Below are 18,524 nucleotides of genomic sequence, written 5' to 3' on the forward strand. Positions count from 1 at the left end.
AGCAATCAATGAACAACTAAGTGCTGCAGCGAAGAAATGACGCTACTCATCTCTCTTCCTTTTTGTCTGTCCCTGTCTGTCCCTCTCTCTGTCTCTCTCTCTCTGTCTCTGTCACACACAAAAAGAAAATAGAGACTGAAGATGGGAAGACAAGCTGAGCTGTAAAGGAGGACTCTGCCTGCCCCCTTGCTCCTCCCCTCACCCTTGATTGGCAGCAGCATGATGTCAGGAGCAAGACCAGAATGGGAGCTGGGCCACTGCGGGGAGCGCTGGGCTGGAGGTGGTCTGGGCAGGTCAGGATGCTGCGCCACAGCTCATCTTGGCACGAGGGTGTGTGTGGCTACAAAATGTTACCTTCCAGACAAGACACTGATCACTAGATTTTTCATTGTCAGAGAAATGTTCAGTGTTGTGACTTCTTCCAATCAAAGTCAAAGCTAAGGTGAAGTCTGAATTCAAACTTCTTTGGTTATTATTTTGCTTCTGTGAGCCTGAGGTTTCCTCAACGTTCCTACCCTGAGGAAGGTTTGATTCAATCAGTGTAAAAGATCTCAAAGTAAAACCATCTTATTTGCAAGGAATGGCTGATGTGTTCCTATACAAAGCAGACGTGATTCTTTTAAACAAACATCATGAGCAGTTACTGGGCCCTGGGGGCTGAGCTAGATATTGGGGACACAGAAATGGATGGGCCAGTGGAGGGTTTCTCTTCTCATGGAGCTTCTAGTTTGGCTAAGAGTCAAAGATGAACTTGTGAGTCAGTCATGTCCAGGGCTGCAACACCGAGAGAGAAAACCAAAGCCTCACACACGCTTTCCATCTGTGTCTAAAGCTACAGAGTTGTTTCAGAATTGTGATTGAGGGTCACATCTCAACGAGCTGTGTCTAATCAACTCCCTCCCCCCATCTTCACCAAACCCTCTTTCCAGGTCCTTACTTGCCACAGTGGCTTCTTGTTCAAAGTCTGAGGATGGTGGTTTTTGGTGGCTCTAGTAGTGTGGATTCTTCAGAGAAACAGAACCAAGGGGATGATTTATTAGGACTTATGATCAGGAGTTATATGACAAAGAATGAGGTTCATTATAAGGAATTTGATTGTCATGAGTTGGCTCGCATGGTTATGGAGGCTGAGAAGCCCCAGGGTCTGTGGTGGGCAAACCTCGGACCCAGGACAGCCAGCGGTATAGTTTCAGTCTTCGTCCGAAGGCAGGAGAAAGCTGTCCTAGCTTGAGGAAGGTCATGCAGCAAGAATGAACTTTCTCTTACTCTGCCCTTTGGTTCTGTTTAGACTTTCCATGGGTTGGACAAGACCTACCCTATTAAAGAAGGCAATCTATTTTGCTTAGTCTGCTGATTCAAATGCTGGTCTCACCCAGAAACATTTGCACAAACACACCCTCACAGACACACCCAGAATGTTGTCTAACCGAGTATCTTGGCACTCTGTGGCCCAGGAAACTGACACATCAAATTAGCCATCATAGTGACTTTAAGCCATGTACCCAAATTCTAGCTGCAAGGGAGGCTGACACAATAAGGATCTGGTCTTTTAAACTTATGCAGTGAAACATGGTTTCTGTGTCTTAAGATGAGAAATTCCTCAAACCTGTAAAAAGAAAAAAAGAGTCAAATCCCGGGTGACTGAAAAGAATGGCAAATGTTTTCCACAGACCAGAACCCAATTTTCCTGATTCCAAGTGTAGTGCTCTCTTCTCTACATGGTGAGTGCCCTATTCCTTTTCTTTCCTTTCCTTTCCTTTCTGACAACGGGCTGGTGGGGGGAGAGAGGGTGCTGAGAATTCCATTCTTCAGTGTGTATTTAATTATTTCTACACTGGAGCAAATGCCACGGGCTGATGTTTCTTTTTCATGGGAATTTGAGCCTCGCTCCCTTGGCAGAAAGTCCTAACTATTTTTGGAAGCTGGAAAAAAATTCAGAGAATCTGGTTCACTTTTGGTCATGTACAGTAATGTTATTTTTATGTATGTAGGACAGTGACATGGTCAATACTTATTTTTAATTGGCTTTCTGGAGACACAAGGGACGGGCTCAGAGGTCAGAAGCAAGGCAAGAGAGTCGCTCACAGCTGGCTGGAATCCTGTCCTGACAGTCTGTACGTACCAGCAGAAGCCCTTTTCTCTGTGAGTGTCCGAGATTTCCTCCCTGCAGAGCCTGCAGGGCCTCTCTTCAACCCTATCTCCTTCGATTCCAGCTAGAATGTCCTCTAGGAACTGACTGAGGGAATCAGGACACCAGCATTGGAGTTGTAGGTCTGTCACTGAATCCGTGTAGGTGTTGAGCAAGTTACTCAGTCTCGATTCCTTTATCTGCAAAACAAAACCATCTAATTAGCATCCCTAATCAGGGTGCTTTTGGCTGCACATCAGAATACCTAAGGAAAAAAAATGACTCTGAGAATAAGGGAATGTTGTGTCAAAATCAAAATTCTGGACTGGGATTATTTCGTGGGTTGGTCCGACAGCTCACTGAAGGGATCGAGGACACAGTCTCCCTTGTCTTACTGAGTTGTCGTCTCGAGTGAAGTGTCTCTCCTAATGGTTGCAGATGGCTGCTGCTGTTTCAGGGGGCAAGATCATCAGAGCAAAGAAGAGGAGGAGGGATGTCTTCTTTGTGGGGCTTCTTGTTAGGGAGCCAAGCTAGACCACGCCCAGCAGGTGTCCTTAGTTCCCATTCCACAGTCCCACAGGAAGGTACAAACATGGCTACCAGGCATTCGAAGTCTCTGCGGTATGAGTCAGGCTCTCTCTGTGAGAATAAAGACCCATGACAACCTTGGTTTCTGTGTTCCTTGATACCTTGGTGGCCTTCATCAGTTGTCACAAGCATTGGGCTTTGATCCTGGCACTGAATGTCTGGTCTTACATGACATTGTAAAGATAACAAACTGTGGCCTCCTCCTACAAGAGGTTCTCTGAGTGGATCAGGGCAGTACGCTTCAGAACCCTTCTCACAGGGGAAGTAATGAATTTCCTGTTTGTGGGATAATTTCCCATCTTTAGATATGGAAACATCATGTAGCCCACTATATGCTTCCTATGAAGTTTATTTTGTTTTGCCTAATTTCTTTTTCTTTATTCATTTGAAGGAGGGGGTAGAGAGAAAGCAAGAGAAGGGAGAAGAGCAGGAAGCATCAACTCCCATATGTGCCTTGACTGTGCAAGCCCAGGGTTTTGAACCAGCGACATCAGCGTTCCAGGCCAATGCTTTATCCACTGCGCCACCAGAGGTCAGATTTTTGCCTCACTTCTAATCTTTGTATATTGCATCCTTTTTATGTGGCAATCGTCAGAAGCATCCCATTTATCCCGATCATAGGTTGGGTTCTCTGGGAACCAGGAATTAACACTGGTAGCTCCTCTAATGTCACTCTTCCAAAGAGACTTCCCATCAATTCTACATGGCATCTTCTCCTATTGCAAGGCAAACCTGTTCACGGCTGCAGACCATTGGAATGAAGCCAATTATCATCTTTTTGCTGGTGGAGGGTCGGCCTTCAATTTGTGAAGCATAATCAGGCAAAGCACAAAAAAATGAGGTGGGCCTGTGTTTGCAAATTTCTGGGATTGTATCCTTGGCAGCTGGAGCTTTCCATGTTGGAGTCAGCCCAGAATTTAATTTAGGGAGAAAGTTTGATTAATGTTCCTCCAGTTAGGACGCCTTTATAAAGCAAAATGTTTTCTGTCTGCCTTTGTTAGATCTTTTTTCTTCCTCATCTATGTGAGTCTCTCTAGGTGAAGAAGGAGAAGAAAGAGCTGAACTTAGAAACAGACTTGCTAAGAAGTTGTGGGTGAAGGACCCAAGCTTGCCAAACTGAAAGTATTATATACGGTCTACCGGAAAGTTCTGTCCGTTTTTGGAATAAAACAAAATACAAATTTTTCTTACCATCAATAAACTTTATTAAATAATATAATTGCCATTATTATTAATGATTTCTTGCCAGCATGAGGGCAATTTGTATATCCCATTTTTGAAAAATATTTTATCTTTTGATGCGAAAAATTGAACCAGTGCTTGTTTGATATCTTCTTCATTTTTGAATTTTTTGCCCTTCAAAAATTTTGTAAGGACAAAAACAAGTGATAGTCAGAGGGTGCTAATTCCAGGAATATGGTGGATGCGACAGAATTTCCCAGCCTAGTTCTGCAAGTTTTTGACGAGTCCCCAAAGCAGCATGTGGCCTGGCATTATCATGATGCAGTATGATGTTCTTCCTATTGAACATCACCGACCTCTTTTCTTGAACTGCTGTCTTTAAATTATCCAGTTGCTGACAATACTTCTCCGAATTGAGCTTTTCGTTCGGTTTTAAAAGCTCATAATGTATTGGTCCTCGAATGTCCCACCATATACACAACATTCTCTTATTCAGAGTCAAATTTGGTTTAGAGGTAGAAGGGCTAGGTTTTCCGGGTTCACAATATGCCCTTTTCCTTATGATGTTTTTGTAGGTAATCCACTTTTCATCCCCAGTTCTCATCCATTTCAAGAAGGGCTCGATTTTGTTCCGAGCAAGCAGAGTTGTGCATATGATGACTTGATCATCCAAATTCTTCTGACTTAATTCATGTGGCACCCATCTTGAATATTTCCACACCAACCCTATCTTCCAAATATAGTCCGAAATGGTTTGCTGAGCTGAATTAAGCCTTTCTGCAATCTCAGATGTTGTCAGAAAAGGATCTTGCTCCAACATGGTCTTAACAACATCGTCATCGATCAAAGATGGTCGCCCAGAACGTGGCTTATCAGAAAGGTCGAAATCACCTGTTTTGAATTTTTCGAACCATCTTTTGCATGTCCTATCAGAAACTGTACCTTCACCAAACACTTTCAATAAATATCTACATGCTTCTGTAGCATTTCTTCCTTGTTGAAATTCGTAAAAATTACAGTGGCGTAAATGAACTTTATCAGTAGCCATGTGTACACTATTGCTTCACACATAAGACTAACGTGAATCAACTTTGTTTTAGTTAATTTTCTACGTCAGTATATATACATTAAGTGATAAAAATGGAGAGGCACACATGCACCAAATAAACATGTGCTTATGTGTCGAAACTTGTGATAGAAACGGACAGAACTTTCCGGTAGACCTGATATCAATATTTGAGCATCCCGAATGCCTACTGTTCATGTTGGATAATTCTAGTGAAATGCATAAGAATCTGTTATGAAATTCCAGCACCCGTGCTCAGGGGTGGGCCTAACATCTTGGTGACTTGCAGCACAAAGTAATGAGGTGATGTGGGCAGGCACAGGTACCATTTGAGTTATTCAGCACATTTAGAGAAATTTTTTTACTTCTGCCTCTGACCAAACCCGACCCCCAGCCTGCAGGAAAAATTTTGCGTGACTACTCATGGTAGGATTGGCTGAGGGCTGAGTAATTACTACACCATCATTACTCAGAAGCCTTCCAGTGCATGGTACCTGATAGGAATAGTAAATATTAGTGTTGATACACAGGATGAAGATACAGGTAAGCTCACAGAGCAGCCCCTGGCTCCCAAGCACACCTAGCGAGGGAGGTAGGCAGTCCATGAAGACCTCCCTGTGTGCGGAACGGGGCAGCAGTTCCCAGAGAACCCAACTTGTCCTCCAGGGCAGCCTCTTGGCAGCTGACACAATTATTATTATTCCCTGATTAGGTTAATATGAAAAGTTGTGACAGATGCTGAGATGCTTTTCTTCAAATAAAATGAAAAATAGCACTCAAGGAAGAAGTAGGAGACAACCAGTCCAGCCAAGTCAGAAGGGGCCACTGTGAAGGTATGCTGGGCCCCTTAGGACGCTGACCACGTCAGTGTGTGATGGCTTGAGCGTCTGGGAGCCACCCTTTCTGCTCCCAGACCGATGGAACAACCACGTGAACGGGCAGAGAAGGCCGCCCCGAAGCTGCACACCTGTCCCAGCCAACAAGCCTGCCAGGCCACTGAAGGACAGAAAAACCCAACACCCGGTCTCCTCAGCCCTCACCACAGAATTGGGTACCAACACACAGTCAGCTCTTTGGGGAGGGTAAAGAGTTGCTTTTAGGAAAAGATGGCAATATAAAAACTCACTTAGAAATGTCCTTATACCTCAGATGATTGTGATTTCTGATGATATTCCTATCTAATTTCTATCCCTGAATAGTTTAATATTTGGAAGAAAAAAACACAAAAAATCTTCCTCGAATTCTTTCAGCTCCTTTTGTTAATATCCAGTTTTTAAAGATGAAGAGCCTTAAAATAAAATTTTGAGACCCTTGGTAATATCAGAAGTGATTTCAGATAAGATGAAAAGTTGACTTCTGTGGTGTTACTCTGCCTAATCTAGCATTTTCTTTCCTTAAAATGTGTTGGCATTCCAATGCTTTTCTATACACCAAAGAGCTATGACACAAAGCCCACCCTCTGCACCCCAACCTATTTAGTAACAAAGAAGATAGTGTCATTCATTTCCCACCATTTCAAACACTTCTCAAAGAACAGCTGCCCTTAGTTAACCTTGGCCTCTGTCAGATGGGCTATGACTTGCTCTGTCATCTACAAAATTGAGGAGAAATTGCTTCGTTCTTCTAGGATGGGGCCCAGCAGGTGCTCTGTCCCCTGGGTCATGTGCATCCTCAGAGGACCCTATAACTGCAAGTAAATACGGGAGGGGTGGGCTCTCCCCTGAGAGATTCTGGGTGGGAGCTGTTGCTACAATCCCACTTTCATTTCTTCATTGTGAAGGTTGTGTTTCTTTCTGATTCAGTTAGAGACGGAAGTCAGAGACAGGAGAACTCTTAGGGAAGGCAGAGTGGTTACTACACCAACTCCAAAATCAAGGTTGTTTCCCCCACCTGAGGCGCTGTATTTCTTGGCTTCCTGTTTTTCTTTCTCAATGTAGCAAGAACACTCTATTTAGTTCCTGGATGCACAGGAAGAGCCCATTGCAAAGACATTGCCATTTCAGACTGAAGTGCAAAGGCCCCGTGACTCAAAGTTTTGCAACTGAGGTTGCTGGGCAATAAGCAGATAAAATGCCATAAAACATTCTGTTTCCAAAAGAGAATTTGATATTCTAACATTTAACTGCCACCCTCCCACCGAAAATGTAAACATTATCATGTTCATAAATGGGTTGTGATTAAAAAACACAAAACAAAAAAAACCTTTGTTTTCAAAAGATAAATTAGAAGTTGAACAAAAACTTAACCAAAACAAAATCACTGGTAATAAGACAGTTTTTAAAAAAAAGATGTATTAGTTTATATTTTATGTGTTGTTTAAAGTGACAGATTTATTCTCTATAATGTATTATCTTAAGAAACCTGTCGGTTTCAAGATGTACCAACAATACAGAAATAAAAGTGAAAGTTTCTCCATCCCACGCCCAACACGACAAAGACCATGCATAGCAAGAGACGTAACCCGAGAAGTCTGTTCCCACTGCTGCATAACCCTCAAAATGCTGATACAGGACCAGCACATAATAGCTACACAATTTGAATGGGGGGCCTCTGTCCATGTGGGTCAGACTTTTGTAAAATTTTTTACACTAATAAAGGTGTCAAATGTCATCTAGTTCAGGCTCCTTCCTTTGAAAACGAAGACACTTAAGAGCCAGGAAGGGGCAGTAACTGCATGATTCACCCGACAGGACAGGACACAGGCAGCGACGGGCCAACCTGTGACTCCTGACTCTCGGCTTGCTGCCTTTCCCACTAAATCATGCTGCCGGTTCTCTAGAAAATGATCATTTGGCTTTTCCAAAACATCTTCACTTCTGATAAGTGTCTAATAACATCTCATTTGCTACTAAAGTACATGAAGATCAGAAATGTTATTTATACTTTCACCATAAAGACATCACAAAGAGTTATTTTTAAAGGAAAATAAAATATCAGATGTCTATCCTTGCAAGCCACTTTGCAACAGTGTGCTCCTGAAGGTTTTCAACGGTTTCAAAGTCACAATGTATTCTTAGAACACTAATAGTCATGGAATCCTGGCTACACCCCTGCTCAAGGCTGACATAAAACATGAAGTCAACACATGAATCCAAAGTAGAAAATGAAGTAAAAAGCTGACAGTTGCTCATGTAAAGTCCAAATCAATAAGGGGGCCAGAGACCTTAAATTTATTGGAACTCTACAGCCCCCAACAACTAAAGGGAACCTGCCAATCTGTATGTCTCGTGAGACTTGCTTCTAACTTGGTCTTTTTGGATATGTGAGGGGTTGACCTCAAGTCTTTTTTCATTCATCTAGTTTTGATATATTATCATAAAACTCTGTAAAATAATGAAAGTTTTAAGAAGTCATGGGGAGTGATTTGTCTAGTTAGAACAACTGACTTTTAAATGCATAATTTGCATCCCCAGGATGGATGATTCACCTGTGATAACTCTGTCAAGTCTGCATCAGGTTGACAATGCAAGGAACAGCGACACACTTCACTGAGTCCACGCACATTGTTTCATACTGCACAGGGCTCCCCAGCATTTGTGTGCGGCCCCTGTGAAGGCTGCCCTTGTAGGTGAGTAGCTCAGGCCCCACGAACCGGGACACAAAAGAAGCAAGAAGACAGACCCTCAAGTACTAGGATGTGACACGTTGTTATTCAGGCATCCCTCACACCATCACACACCTGTTACCTAGGGGAGCTAGCACATTGTCTCTTCTCCTACTAGACACTGCTCCCAGCGAGACTCTCTCTGACTCCTAAGTGGTGTCAGTCTCCGGCATCAGAGCAGCACATCCAACTTTTCAAGGTCATGGGCAAAGCATAAAAGCCATGTGTGCCCCCCCCCAGAAGTGCTGGTCATGAGAGTAGACCCTGAGGGTCATGGGTCCAGCTGAACCAGCACTCCACACCACACCCGAGTGACCAGGGCAGCGGTGTGTGCTTCAGTAAATTCACTTTTCCAAATTGGTGACACCAGGTGCATTCTGAAGCACAGTGCCAAGGGCAGCCTCCTCCTGCCCTGGGCTGCTCAGGGGCACACCCTGTTGTGGCTGCTGGGAGGAGAGAAAATGGGACAGGGCCCTTTGCCTCAGAGACTCAGCCCAGATTAGAGCCACGTTAGTCCAAGTCCACACTTCCCACCTGTTTATGAGACCTTGGGGAGAGGTACCATCTCCTCTCTCCATTCTCGCTGCCCCAGGGTCCCGAGCCCCCGCCTGGCGTGTGGTAGACGATCATTTAACAGTTGATTTGGGTGACTCTACAAAACACCAACTGCCCAAGACTCCTAAGGATTTGACCTTTTTTTCAAGCATTTCTTCCCTAATAGGCAGTTCTCTTTCTTAAAGTGATGCTACTTCGTTTGCAAATTGAATTGTGCAATGCCTTTAGACATGACACGTGAGAATCTATTTCTCTCTATAGTCTGATGGTCTCTTATGGGATTAATTGGGAGGGCAGTAAGGAGGGAGAAAGGAGAGAGAGGACCAGGGAGTGGGGACCTAACGAGCAGGAGAGGACGGAGGAAAAGGAGCAGAAGGTTCCGCAGTGATGCCTCAGGAGGAGAGAGGACTGTCAGTGGTCAGAGGCCAGAGGAGGGACCTCGGGAAGTGGCCGGGGGTGTGGGGGGTAAAGGTGGTGCTGGGGCGGGTCACAAAATCCAAAAACAGTGAACATTGGGACAGGAGCCCATGAAGGGAAAGGAATGTCTCCAGGTGTGTGTACTCTCGGTCACACAGAAAACCAAATCAACGTTTGTGGGAACAGGATCCTGGAAAGTATCTCGGGAACAGAGGTGGGGTTTGAACTTGGATACTTGGGCTCTACATACAGCCCATTCTTTTAACCTCAAAGCTGCCATATGTCTCCATCATTATTAACATAATACATAAAATATTTTTGCTTAAATGATATTAAAAATAACCTATGGTTATAGATGTCATTTTTCTCAGTGAACATAACAATATTTGAGCTCTCTCGGAGTCCTTGCCCCAATACAGTTTTTATTTCTTAATGCTTTACACGCCTCAAATGAAAATTTTCCCTCGAGGGCCTTTACTAACGCAGCACTTTGAATTGGGACAGGGTACTGCCATCTGAATTGTTTTAAAATTTTAACCCAAAGTTCCAAGCTGTTTCAAATCTTTGAAAAATCTTCATATACAAGACATAAAAAATTTACTTCAAATGACTATAGATCTTAAATTTCATTTAGACACGTGAGAATTGCAAGTGGTTTTCATAAAATGGTTTATAACCCCTCCTTACAGAAAGTTTTAAAAATCAGCCGTGCTTAAATAATTTTATTTAAAATTTTGACATTCATTTGCTTCCTCTTCACATATTTTTTGGTAATACATGTATTTCCTACAGGGGGAAAAAAATAATAATAAAAGTTGGATATTCGCCAAATTTGTTTCTTAGAATAGAATTTTGCCTTTTGATAATAATAGATAACTAAATTGTTTCCAGTGATCACAAATTATGTGACAATCTTTGTTTTTTAAGATTTTATTTATGATTTTAGAGAGAGGGGAGGGCGGTGGAGTGAGAAGCATTAACTAGGAGTTGCTTCTTATATATTCCTTGGCCAGGCAAGCCCGGGGTTTTGAACTGGCAACTTTAGCATTCCAGGTTGACGCTCTATCCACTGTGCCACCACAGATCAGGTGTGACTATCTTAATTATAACAACATAATTAGCCATTTTGTTGAGATAAAAGCTAGGAAATTAATGTCTGTCTTGATTTTCTGCCCCATCCAAACCCTGTCATCCCATCAATGGAAAACCCAGATAGGTATAACTATAGACAATTACCTTTGATTTTCATCCTGTCAGGTATTTAAAAACTGTACCTTCACATAGGGTATTTAATTTTGTCTTTATATAAAAAAAAGACACACTCATCAAGGTAGGATACCTAGAACATGTTTTTATTTTTTACTGATGGCTTCCATTTTCACTTTTAGACAATTAAAAACATTATAGGGCCCTACCAGTAGTCCCCTGGCCCTCCGAGTGTTAGGAATCGGCTTGGCCCTAGGTGGTGGTGGGCAGGGTTCAGGGTTCAGTGGGGACAGGTGGCTTTCAGGGAGTGTGTTCAGGGGAAGACAGCCCCAGGAAGGAAATTCTGGGGACACAGGTCTGACCTGGGAAGCAGACACTGAGGTGGATGCCAGGCTCCAGAACGGCTGGTCATGCTGAGAGCCGCACAGTCAGGGCTGGGAAGTCAGAGAGGTGAGAGACGGAGCCCAAGGAGGGTACAGGTGTGCCCACTTTAGTCTCCGCAGGGCTCCTGGGCCTCCAGAGCCTCCCTCATGGTGTGTGTGTGGGCGTGTGTTAACGCACACACTATCTCCCTGAATGAATGAAAGGAGGAATTTGGATTCTATACTCTGTGCCATGTGGAGAGTTTGAAAAGAGCAGACAGAATCAGCATTGTAGATCAGAAAGGTAATTCAGACAATGGTGCCTAACATTTATTTGAGAGACTGGCTACGGGAAGCAGAAAGACTAGTTTACCTAGTTAGATGTTACTGCTTTCTATCTATTATGATCCTTTATTCCCTGGATATATAAATGTGGATATTTATTAGACACTAATCTGGCCCAACCAGACAGGTAATGTTTCCTAAAACTCGTAGATCTTAGGTGTAATGGCTCGAGGGCTGTGTTGTCCGTGACATTGGCCACTAGCTATGCGTTCCTTTTGAGTATTTGAAGTGTAGCTAGTCCAAAATGATATCTGGCATAGTCAGATAGTCTGAAGTCTAATATACACACCAGGTGTCCAAGATCTAGTACAAAAATAAATGGTAAATAATCCCATTAGCAGCATCTTATAGATTAATATTGTGGATAGTTTATGTAAAACAAAACATTATTGAAATTACTTTCACCTGTTTCTTTTTAGTTCTTCTTTTTTCTTGTTTACTGTAGCTCCTAGAAAGTTTTAAATTACACATGTGACTTGCATGTGTAGCTTCCGTTACGTTTTCCTGGACAGTACTGCTCCTGTGGATGTCATTCTGTACCCCTTTTTTCGCAGCTTCTCCCCAGAACAATGCAAACCAGTTGAAAATGAAGATTCAAATCTTGCAAAAGATGCAGCCATAGTCTTGGCCACTGGATGTGGTCCTGAGCCCCTCAGATCACCTGTGGAGCCTCCTCAGTGTGGGATGCAGCCCAGTTGGACCAGCAGAGCATAAAGGCAGAGACGCCAACAAGGACACAAGGTAGAAGAAAGTTGATGATTCTTACAGAGGACCTTGGGAGAATGTATCAAGTTTCTAACTTTTTTTTTTTTTCAAAAACAATAGTCATGATTAAGCCACCAATGTCAAACAGAAAAAAGAATATCTCACCCTATGTCACAAAACAGCAACCAGCCTGGCACATTCAAAGAATGTAAAAGTATCCATGCAGGGTAGTAAAGGTAAGCAGGATTTTGCGGTTAGATCCATCAGATTTTAAATATAAAATCCCAATTCAGCTGCTTTTCATTACTTACAATGAAACTTAGTTTCTGATTTTAAGACCATGCAGATACATGCAAAATGTTTAGCAGGCTGGTTGATAAAAAGGGAATCATACACAGGATGGGACATACATAGGTTTACAGCTCGTATGGAAAATAAAACAATAATTAACAATTAACAATAAAACAAGAAACCGTGTGTCTCATGTACTCCCAACTGAAAACCTACGTTTGTCCCCACCCTGTCTCGTTTAAATATTTTACTTTATCTTAAAATGTAAATAACAAGGTTCTGTTTTGTGGTTTGGCTTTTTTTTTTCCCCAGTGTTTGGCTGCAGGGCCTATGTCTTGGAGTGCGGGTTTACCATGCAGTCTCATGTATCTTTCTCAAACATCTCATTGCCGACAATTTCCACGTCTAGTTTCTTTAAAGCCAAGTGAAAAGTAGTCAGTCTTGCAAAGAAAGTTCTTACAGAGTTGAATGCTTTGCTCTTACAGAGATCCATCTTTCACAATCATTGTTCCCAGAACTAATTTGATGGAGACTTTTTTCAGTGCCTCACCCTCATTCCTTCTTTCAAAGCATTTAACTTAGTTTTCATCAGGAACAACTTTCTTTTTGCACCCAGATGCTAGTGTTTTCCTAATGTAATAATCAATTTTAATAGAATGTAATTACATTTCCTAAGGATGGTGTCATAGGCGTAACCAGGCTTGGGAATGAGTATGACAGATTCTCTTGGGGCCCGTGACACACCTGGCGGGAGGAGAGGTGTGCAGGTATATGACCACTTGCCCTCCTGCTCTTGTTGGCCACACGGGAAATGGCGGGTATGTTACTGGATGAGCCAGCCGAGTAAAGCTGGTTAACACACTTTCTACTATGGTTTACTACCTATGGTGCCTTGTTGGGGGCCAATGATCCCATCGATGACAAAATTTCCTGACTTTGAACAGATGGAAACACCTGGGAAGTTTGGTATCTGGAAAGAGCGTGGAAAACCCAACTTCCCACCCTAACTTTCCTGTGAGTATTCCAGAGTATGACATTTATAAGTCTGATAGGACACCAACTTTTGCTCTATTCTGAAGATTGCATTCTTACCCTTTATGTTTACCTATGACATGGGTCTCACAGAGGCATGAAAACACATACACACACACACACACACACACACACACACACACAAATCTGCAATGCTACCAAAGTTAGCCCGATAAATACCCACTAATAAAAATAGTTGTAGATGGGAATGTTTTATTTATTTAATTCTGTAAGGATGAAACAACAGGCATTATCCTCAAAGAAGAAGTAAGCTCCTTGCATGTGCTTAGCAGGTGTTTAATCAATCTACGATGGTGCACAGGCTAAAATTTCTGCCATTGGACATTGAATCTGTCCATGCTAATGTCAGTAATATGTATGCACAACGAGGAGATATACCAATATTAAACTGGATCTTAAGCGAATGCTGGGGCAGGAACTGATGTGTGACTTGGGCAATTCCCAGAAGCACTATGGTGGGGGCAGTGGTCTGGAAAACTCTGGTGTAGAGATAACGACATTGTCACGGCATAAATGGAAATCGTTGCAACGTTTCTTTCACAGAGGATGGGAAATACAGAGCTTGAACATAACTGGAGTTCTCAGTGCACGAGCAACCTTGGGAGAGACACAAGTCTATCATGAAAGAACAAATCAAATGAAGGTAATATGGCAGATGCCTTTGTGAAGGCGTATAAGGCAGGAGCCGACAGTTCTGAAATCAGAGCTGGAATCTTACCCACGCTTAAGACAAACTATGACAGCAATCCATGGGTTGAATTCTCCTAGGATTGTGTTAGCAGAGAAAGAACACCCTTCTGTCAAGCAAGTCCTTTGATTGGTTTTATCTCAAAAACAAATCAGTTTTCAGTGTAAAGATGCATAATGACAACCCAAATATTAACATAAAAGATCAAGGAGAAAATAACTCAAGGCATCAAGAATCAGGCAAAAGAGCACCACTTGAGGTCTGTTGGTAGGTAAGAGGAGGTCAGAGGACCTGGGCAGTGTTGCATTTGGAACCTCTGGCACTTGGAGTATGGGTTCACCATGCAGTCTCATCACTGTTTTCATCACCACAGACAAAGAAAGAGGCCAATGGAAATGTTTTGCTGGAATCCTTTTGACTTGGCTACTCTGGCCAAACTTCAAATTTTTGAAAGGCTAAAGGTCATCCACTTCCTTTTTCTCTGTGACAGGTGCCTGAGCATGTGTGTAAATATACAGGTCTTCCAACTTAAACAGGAAACAGGGAAAAAGGATCACTTTCAATTTAGGGTTTGGTGGGTGTGGCCATCCGGGAAGACCTGGGAATTATAACTACTATGGTTTGAATGATACACATGGCTACCATTACAAAAGCTTATAATTAAAGCCTACATGTGGACTTAAAATTTTAACAGATTTACTTAAACTCTCAAAACTTGCCCTGGTTGGATGTAACGATCTAAAAGTATCTTCTGGCAGATGTCGTAGGATACTCAAAACATGGAGCTAATATGAAATCAGGACGGTGATAAAAAACCCCTCGAGTATCCTCGATCTCCGCGGTTAACATTCACATCCAGGACAGGAGATGTCCTGTGATCTAATCCCCAGAAGTCCGAGGGTGATTCCATGAACAGTTCGGACTCTCCCCTAATACACGAAGGGTGACAAGACAGCGCTGTCCCCTCGGCTCAGGAGGGGCCCCCGCCCCCAGCACCTCCGTGTTTCCTAAGTCCCGGGGAAGCTGTTCAGGGTGGCGGGTGAGCTCCTGTCACCAACACCGCGGCTGGAGGCCAGTTGGAGACGTGAGCGCGACGCGGGGGCTCCACGCGCCCGAAGAAGGTCGCAAATCGTTAACTTGTAAATGTGCGTTTTCACTGCAAGGCACCTCGTGGCCCCGCCTTGGAGACTGGAGTGTCGGTCCGCGAGTGGGGGCTGGGCGCAGGGACGTGCCGGTAGGGGCGTCGGATGTGGGGTGGGGCACTTGGGGGTGGGCGGGGACAGACCTGGCCCACCGGACACCGCGCACCTAGCGCTCATCGTCATCCCTCTCCGAACGTGGCCGGTGCCCCGCGGAACAGGTGTCTGTGCAGCAGGGCGCGGGGTGGGGACCCCAAGTCCGTGACTTCACCTTGGGCTGCAGATTCGGACACTGTGAAGTTTTATTTGTAGCACGAATGGGGAGGGGAGCGGGCAGCAGACTAGGAGAGCTTTAGGAGAAAAAAACAAAACAAACAACAAAACTTTATTTCTTTGGTCTGCGGTGGCGCTTCTGCTGGACGTTGGGTCGCGTCCGGCGGGGTGGGGGGTGGGGTTGGTTTGTGCCGGTTCCCCGACGCCCAAGGCAGAGGACAAATGTGAACGTTGTCGCCGGCGCCCCCTCCGTGCATTGCACACCGTAATCCGAGCCGCGGTCCCCTCCTGTCGCAGGGGCAGTGGGACCACCTGGCGGCGGCGCGCACGGAGTGCCCTCCATGAGCGTCCACCTCACTGTCCCCGCCCCGACCCGGGTGCCCCCGAGGCCCCCACCCTTATCCCCGCCCCCTGCATGCAGGACTTCCTCTCTACCTGCGCCCCGGACCCCGCTGTCCCCGTCCGCGCCCCCCGAGGTCCCGCCCCTGAACGCGCGCGCAGGGCCCGCGGCCGCGCTCCTGCACTTGCGCAGGCGGCCTAGGCTCCCCGCCCGCCCCCCGCGCGTCCCCGCCCCTCCCTCCGCCCGGCGGACGCGGCCGCGACAGAAAATGGCGGCGGCGGCGGGGACTCGCGCGTCGTCGTCGGGACTCTCGGGCGCGGAGGCGGGCGGAGGGTCCCTGCAGGCGGGCGGGGGCCGCGAGCGGGCCGACTGGCGGCGGCGGCAGCTGCGCAAAGTGCGGAGCGTGGAGTTGGATTCGCCGCCCGCGCCGTCGTCCCCGTCCCGGTCCCCGTCCCCGTCGCCCGAGCCCGCGGGCGGCAGCGCTGCGCAGCCCGTGCCGGAGCCGCCGCCCCCTGGAGCTGCGAGCCGCGCCGGCGCCCACGCCCCCGAGCCGGGGGACAGCGGCGACCCGAGCCCCGCGGGGACCGAGCGCGCGGAGCCGCCGCCTGCAGCCACCGGGTGAGCCGCGGGCGGGACGGGGCGCGGGCGCGGAGAATGGGCGCTCGGACCGCCGGGCTGCGCGCCCGCCGGGACCGGGCTGCGATTGTTCGCGGCTGTGTGACAGGCGTGCGCTGGGGGCGAGGGGACCCACGACCGGGTCGCTGTCCCGGGGTCGCAGGGGAAGCGGCGAGGCCCGCAGCCGTGACAGGCGAGCCCCGCGCAGGGACGGGCCCGGCTTGGGGGGGGGGAACGGCTCGGGGACGCCTGTCACAGCGGCGGGACTGGCCCTCGCCTGGGACGCAGGGCTTCGGTGCTCCCCGGGACGCGGCTGCACCACGAAGACCCCAGTGACTTCTGTGTGCAGTGGGCTCTGGGCTCAGGGCCGCGTGTGTCGACCCTTTCGCGTCCCTGCCGACGGTGGCTGTCCTCGTAGCCTCCCGGGCGAGGCTGGAGACCCGGCTCGGAGCAGCTGCGCCGCCGCACGCCGAGCCCGGGCCCCGCGCAGCCGCCAGGACGGCCCGGCCGCCGAGCAGCAGAGCTCGCACCTGCGGGTCGTGCCGACGCATTTTGGGCAATTGCACTTTTTTATGTTAAATGAAATTCCTTTATGTGTGACAGCTGCAATCCGTGTCTTAAATCTGACGAGCGTGTGCATAGCACAATCTTGGGTGTTTTGAGTTTGCCGGAAGATTTTCTGTGATGGTCACCCACTGCCCGGTGCAGTTTTCTGACCTTTATTCTGAGTGTTTCAAAGATAGCCCACAGTACGGTGACTTTGGTTTCGGTTAATTTTCTAAAGTGATTTGGCACTTTTTTTGAACTTCGTTTTTGTTTTTTTTTTAACTACAGTGTATTACTTGGCGGTTGACCCCCCACTCCACCCCACCCCCAATCCTAAAAAATATGGTCACCGCTGTGCCCTGGCAACTTTGGGAGAAAAGGACGTTTGTGACTGTTCACTTTCTGTGTGCGCTCGTGAACACGTAACTTGGTCTTACAAGAGTTATGTTCCTCTGTGCAGATTGGGTGAAAACTCCACTAGAGCACTTCTTTGAAAGCAGTTGTTACTACTGATAAAGCTCCAGATAAAAAACGTGAAACCCCAAATTTGAGAAGTTAGTTTTACCTGTTCTTAGACCACCTTTTTGAATACATAGTAAATTCAGCAAGTGTCAGCATCTGGTCTGAGTGAGCTGTGGATGTAGAACTACAAACCACTGCAAGATAATGTATATACAGTATAAAGGTGGTTTAGCTTGGTCTCCATGCAGCTAGGAGGAGTAAGGCAGAGGGAGGAGGTTAATTCAGGGACTGAACAATCGATGCATGTTTAAGTTTTGCTTTTTATAACCTGGGTGTTTGCCACCCTCCTTGTATAAAGGTGCGTTATCACTGCACAGTACGTGAAATAATGGGCTCATCTGCAAAATCATTTTTTAAAAGTGAATTTCACTGGCCCGAATGCTAGTTTGTACACCCTAAATGTCATACCTAAAGAATTTATTTCTGGTAAAATGTTTATTCTCTAAGCTTTTGAAGTATGGTGATCCCCCCCCCCCCCCCCCGGTTTCTTGTAGATACAGTTGAAATTCATTTGAATCTATGGGTATAAACACTTTTATTATAAGCTGTTCAGTAAAATTTCAGTTGAACTCTACATCTTAATTTTTTTTTTTTTTTTTTTTACAATAGATGCATTCATACTTTCAGGAAGAAAATTGAACAGATTTTGAACTATTTTTATGTTTCAATAGTGGTGTGTGGGGGGGAACCCCTTCTGTCTAAAGAGAATTCTGTGATGTTTTATTTCAGAATTCTCTTTGGGTTTTAATCTTTGGATGTAGAAAAATATATAGAAAATATATTGGTGAAGTATAAGTTATATAAATCATATTAGTATGAAACACAGGAGCTGTTTTAAGTCTGTCCGTCTTTGTCAGGGTCAAAGCTGAAATAAATCAGTGAAAGCTTGGTGCCTGTAA

General features: G+C 45.6%; 1 protein-coding gene across 1 annotated transcript in view; it reads left to right on the forward strand.

Moving 5' to 3' along the window:
• The first annotated feature begins 16,193 nt into the window (after nucleotides 1-16,193).
• MAP3K1 (mitogen-activated protein kinase kinase kinase 1) overlaps nucleotides 16,194-18,524 on the forward strand; it is a 78,339-nt gene continuing 76,008 nt past the window's right edge. The window contains exon 1 of the mRNA XM_066240916.1: nucleotides 16,194-16,560. Coding sequence (XP_066097013.1) covers nucleotides 16,211-16,560 — 350 coding nt within the window. The 5' untranslated portion in view covers nucleotides 16,194-16,210. The remainder of the gene's footprint in view (nucleotides 16,561-18,524) is intronic.

This window comes from Saccopteryx bilineata, chromosome 1 (assembly GCF_036850765.1).
Source record: "Saccopteryx bilineata isolate mSacBil1 chromosome 1, mSacBil1_pri_phased_curated, whole genome shotgun sequence".
NCBI classification, from domain to species: domain Eukaryota; kingdom Metazoa; phylum Chordata; class Mammalia; order Chiroptera; family Emballonuridae; genus Saccopteryx; species Saccopteryx bilineata.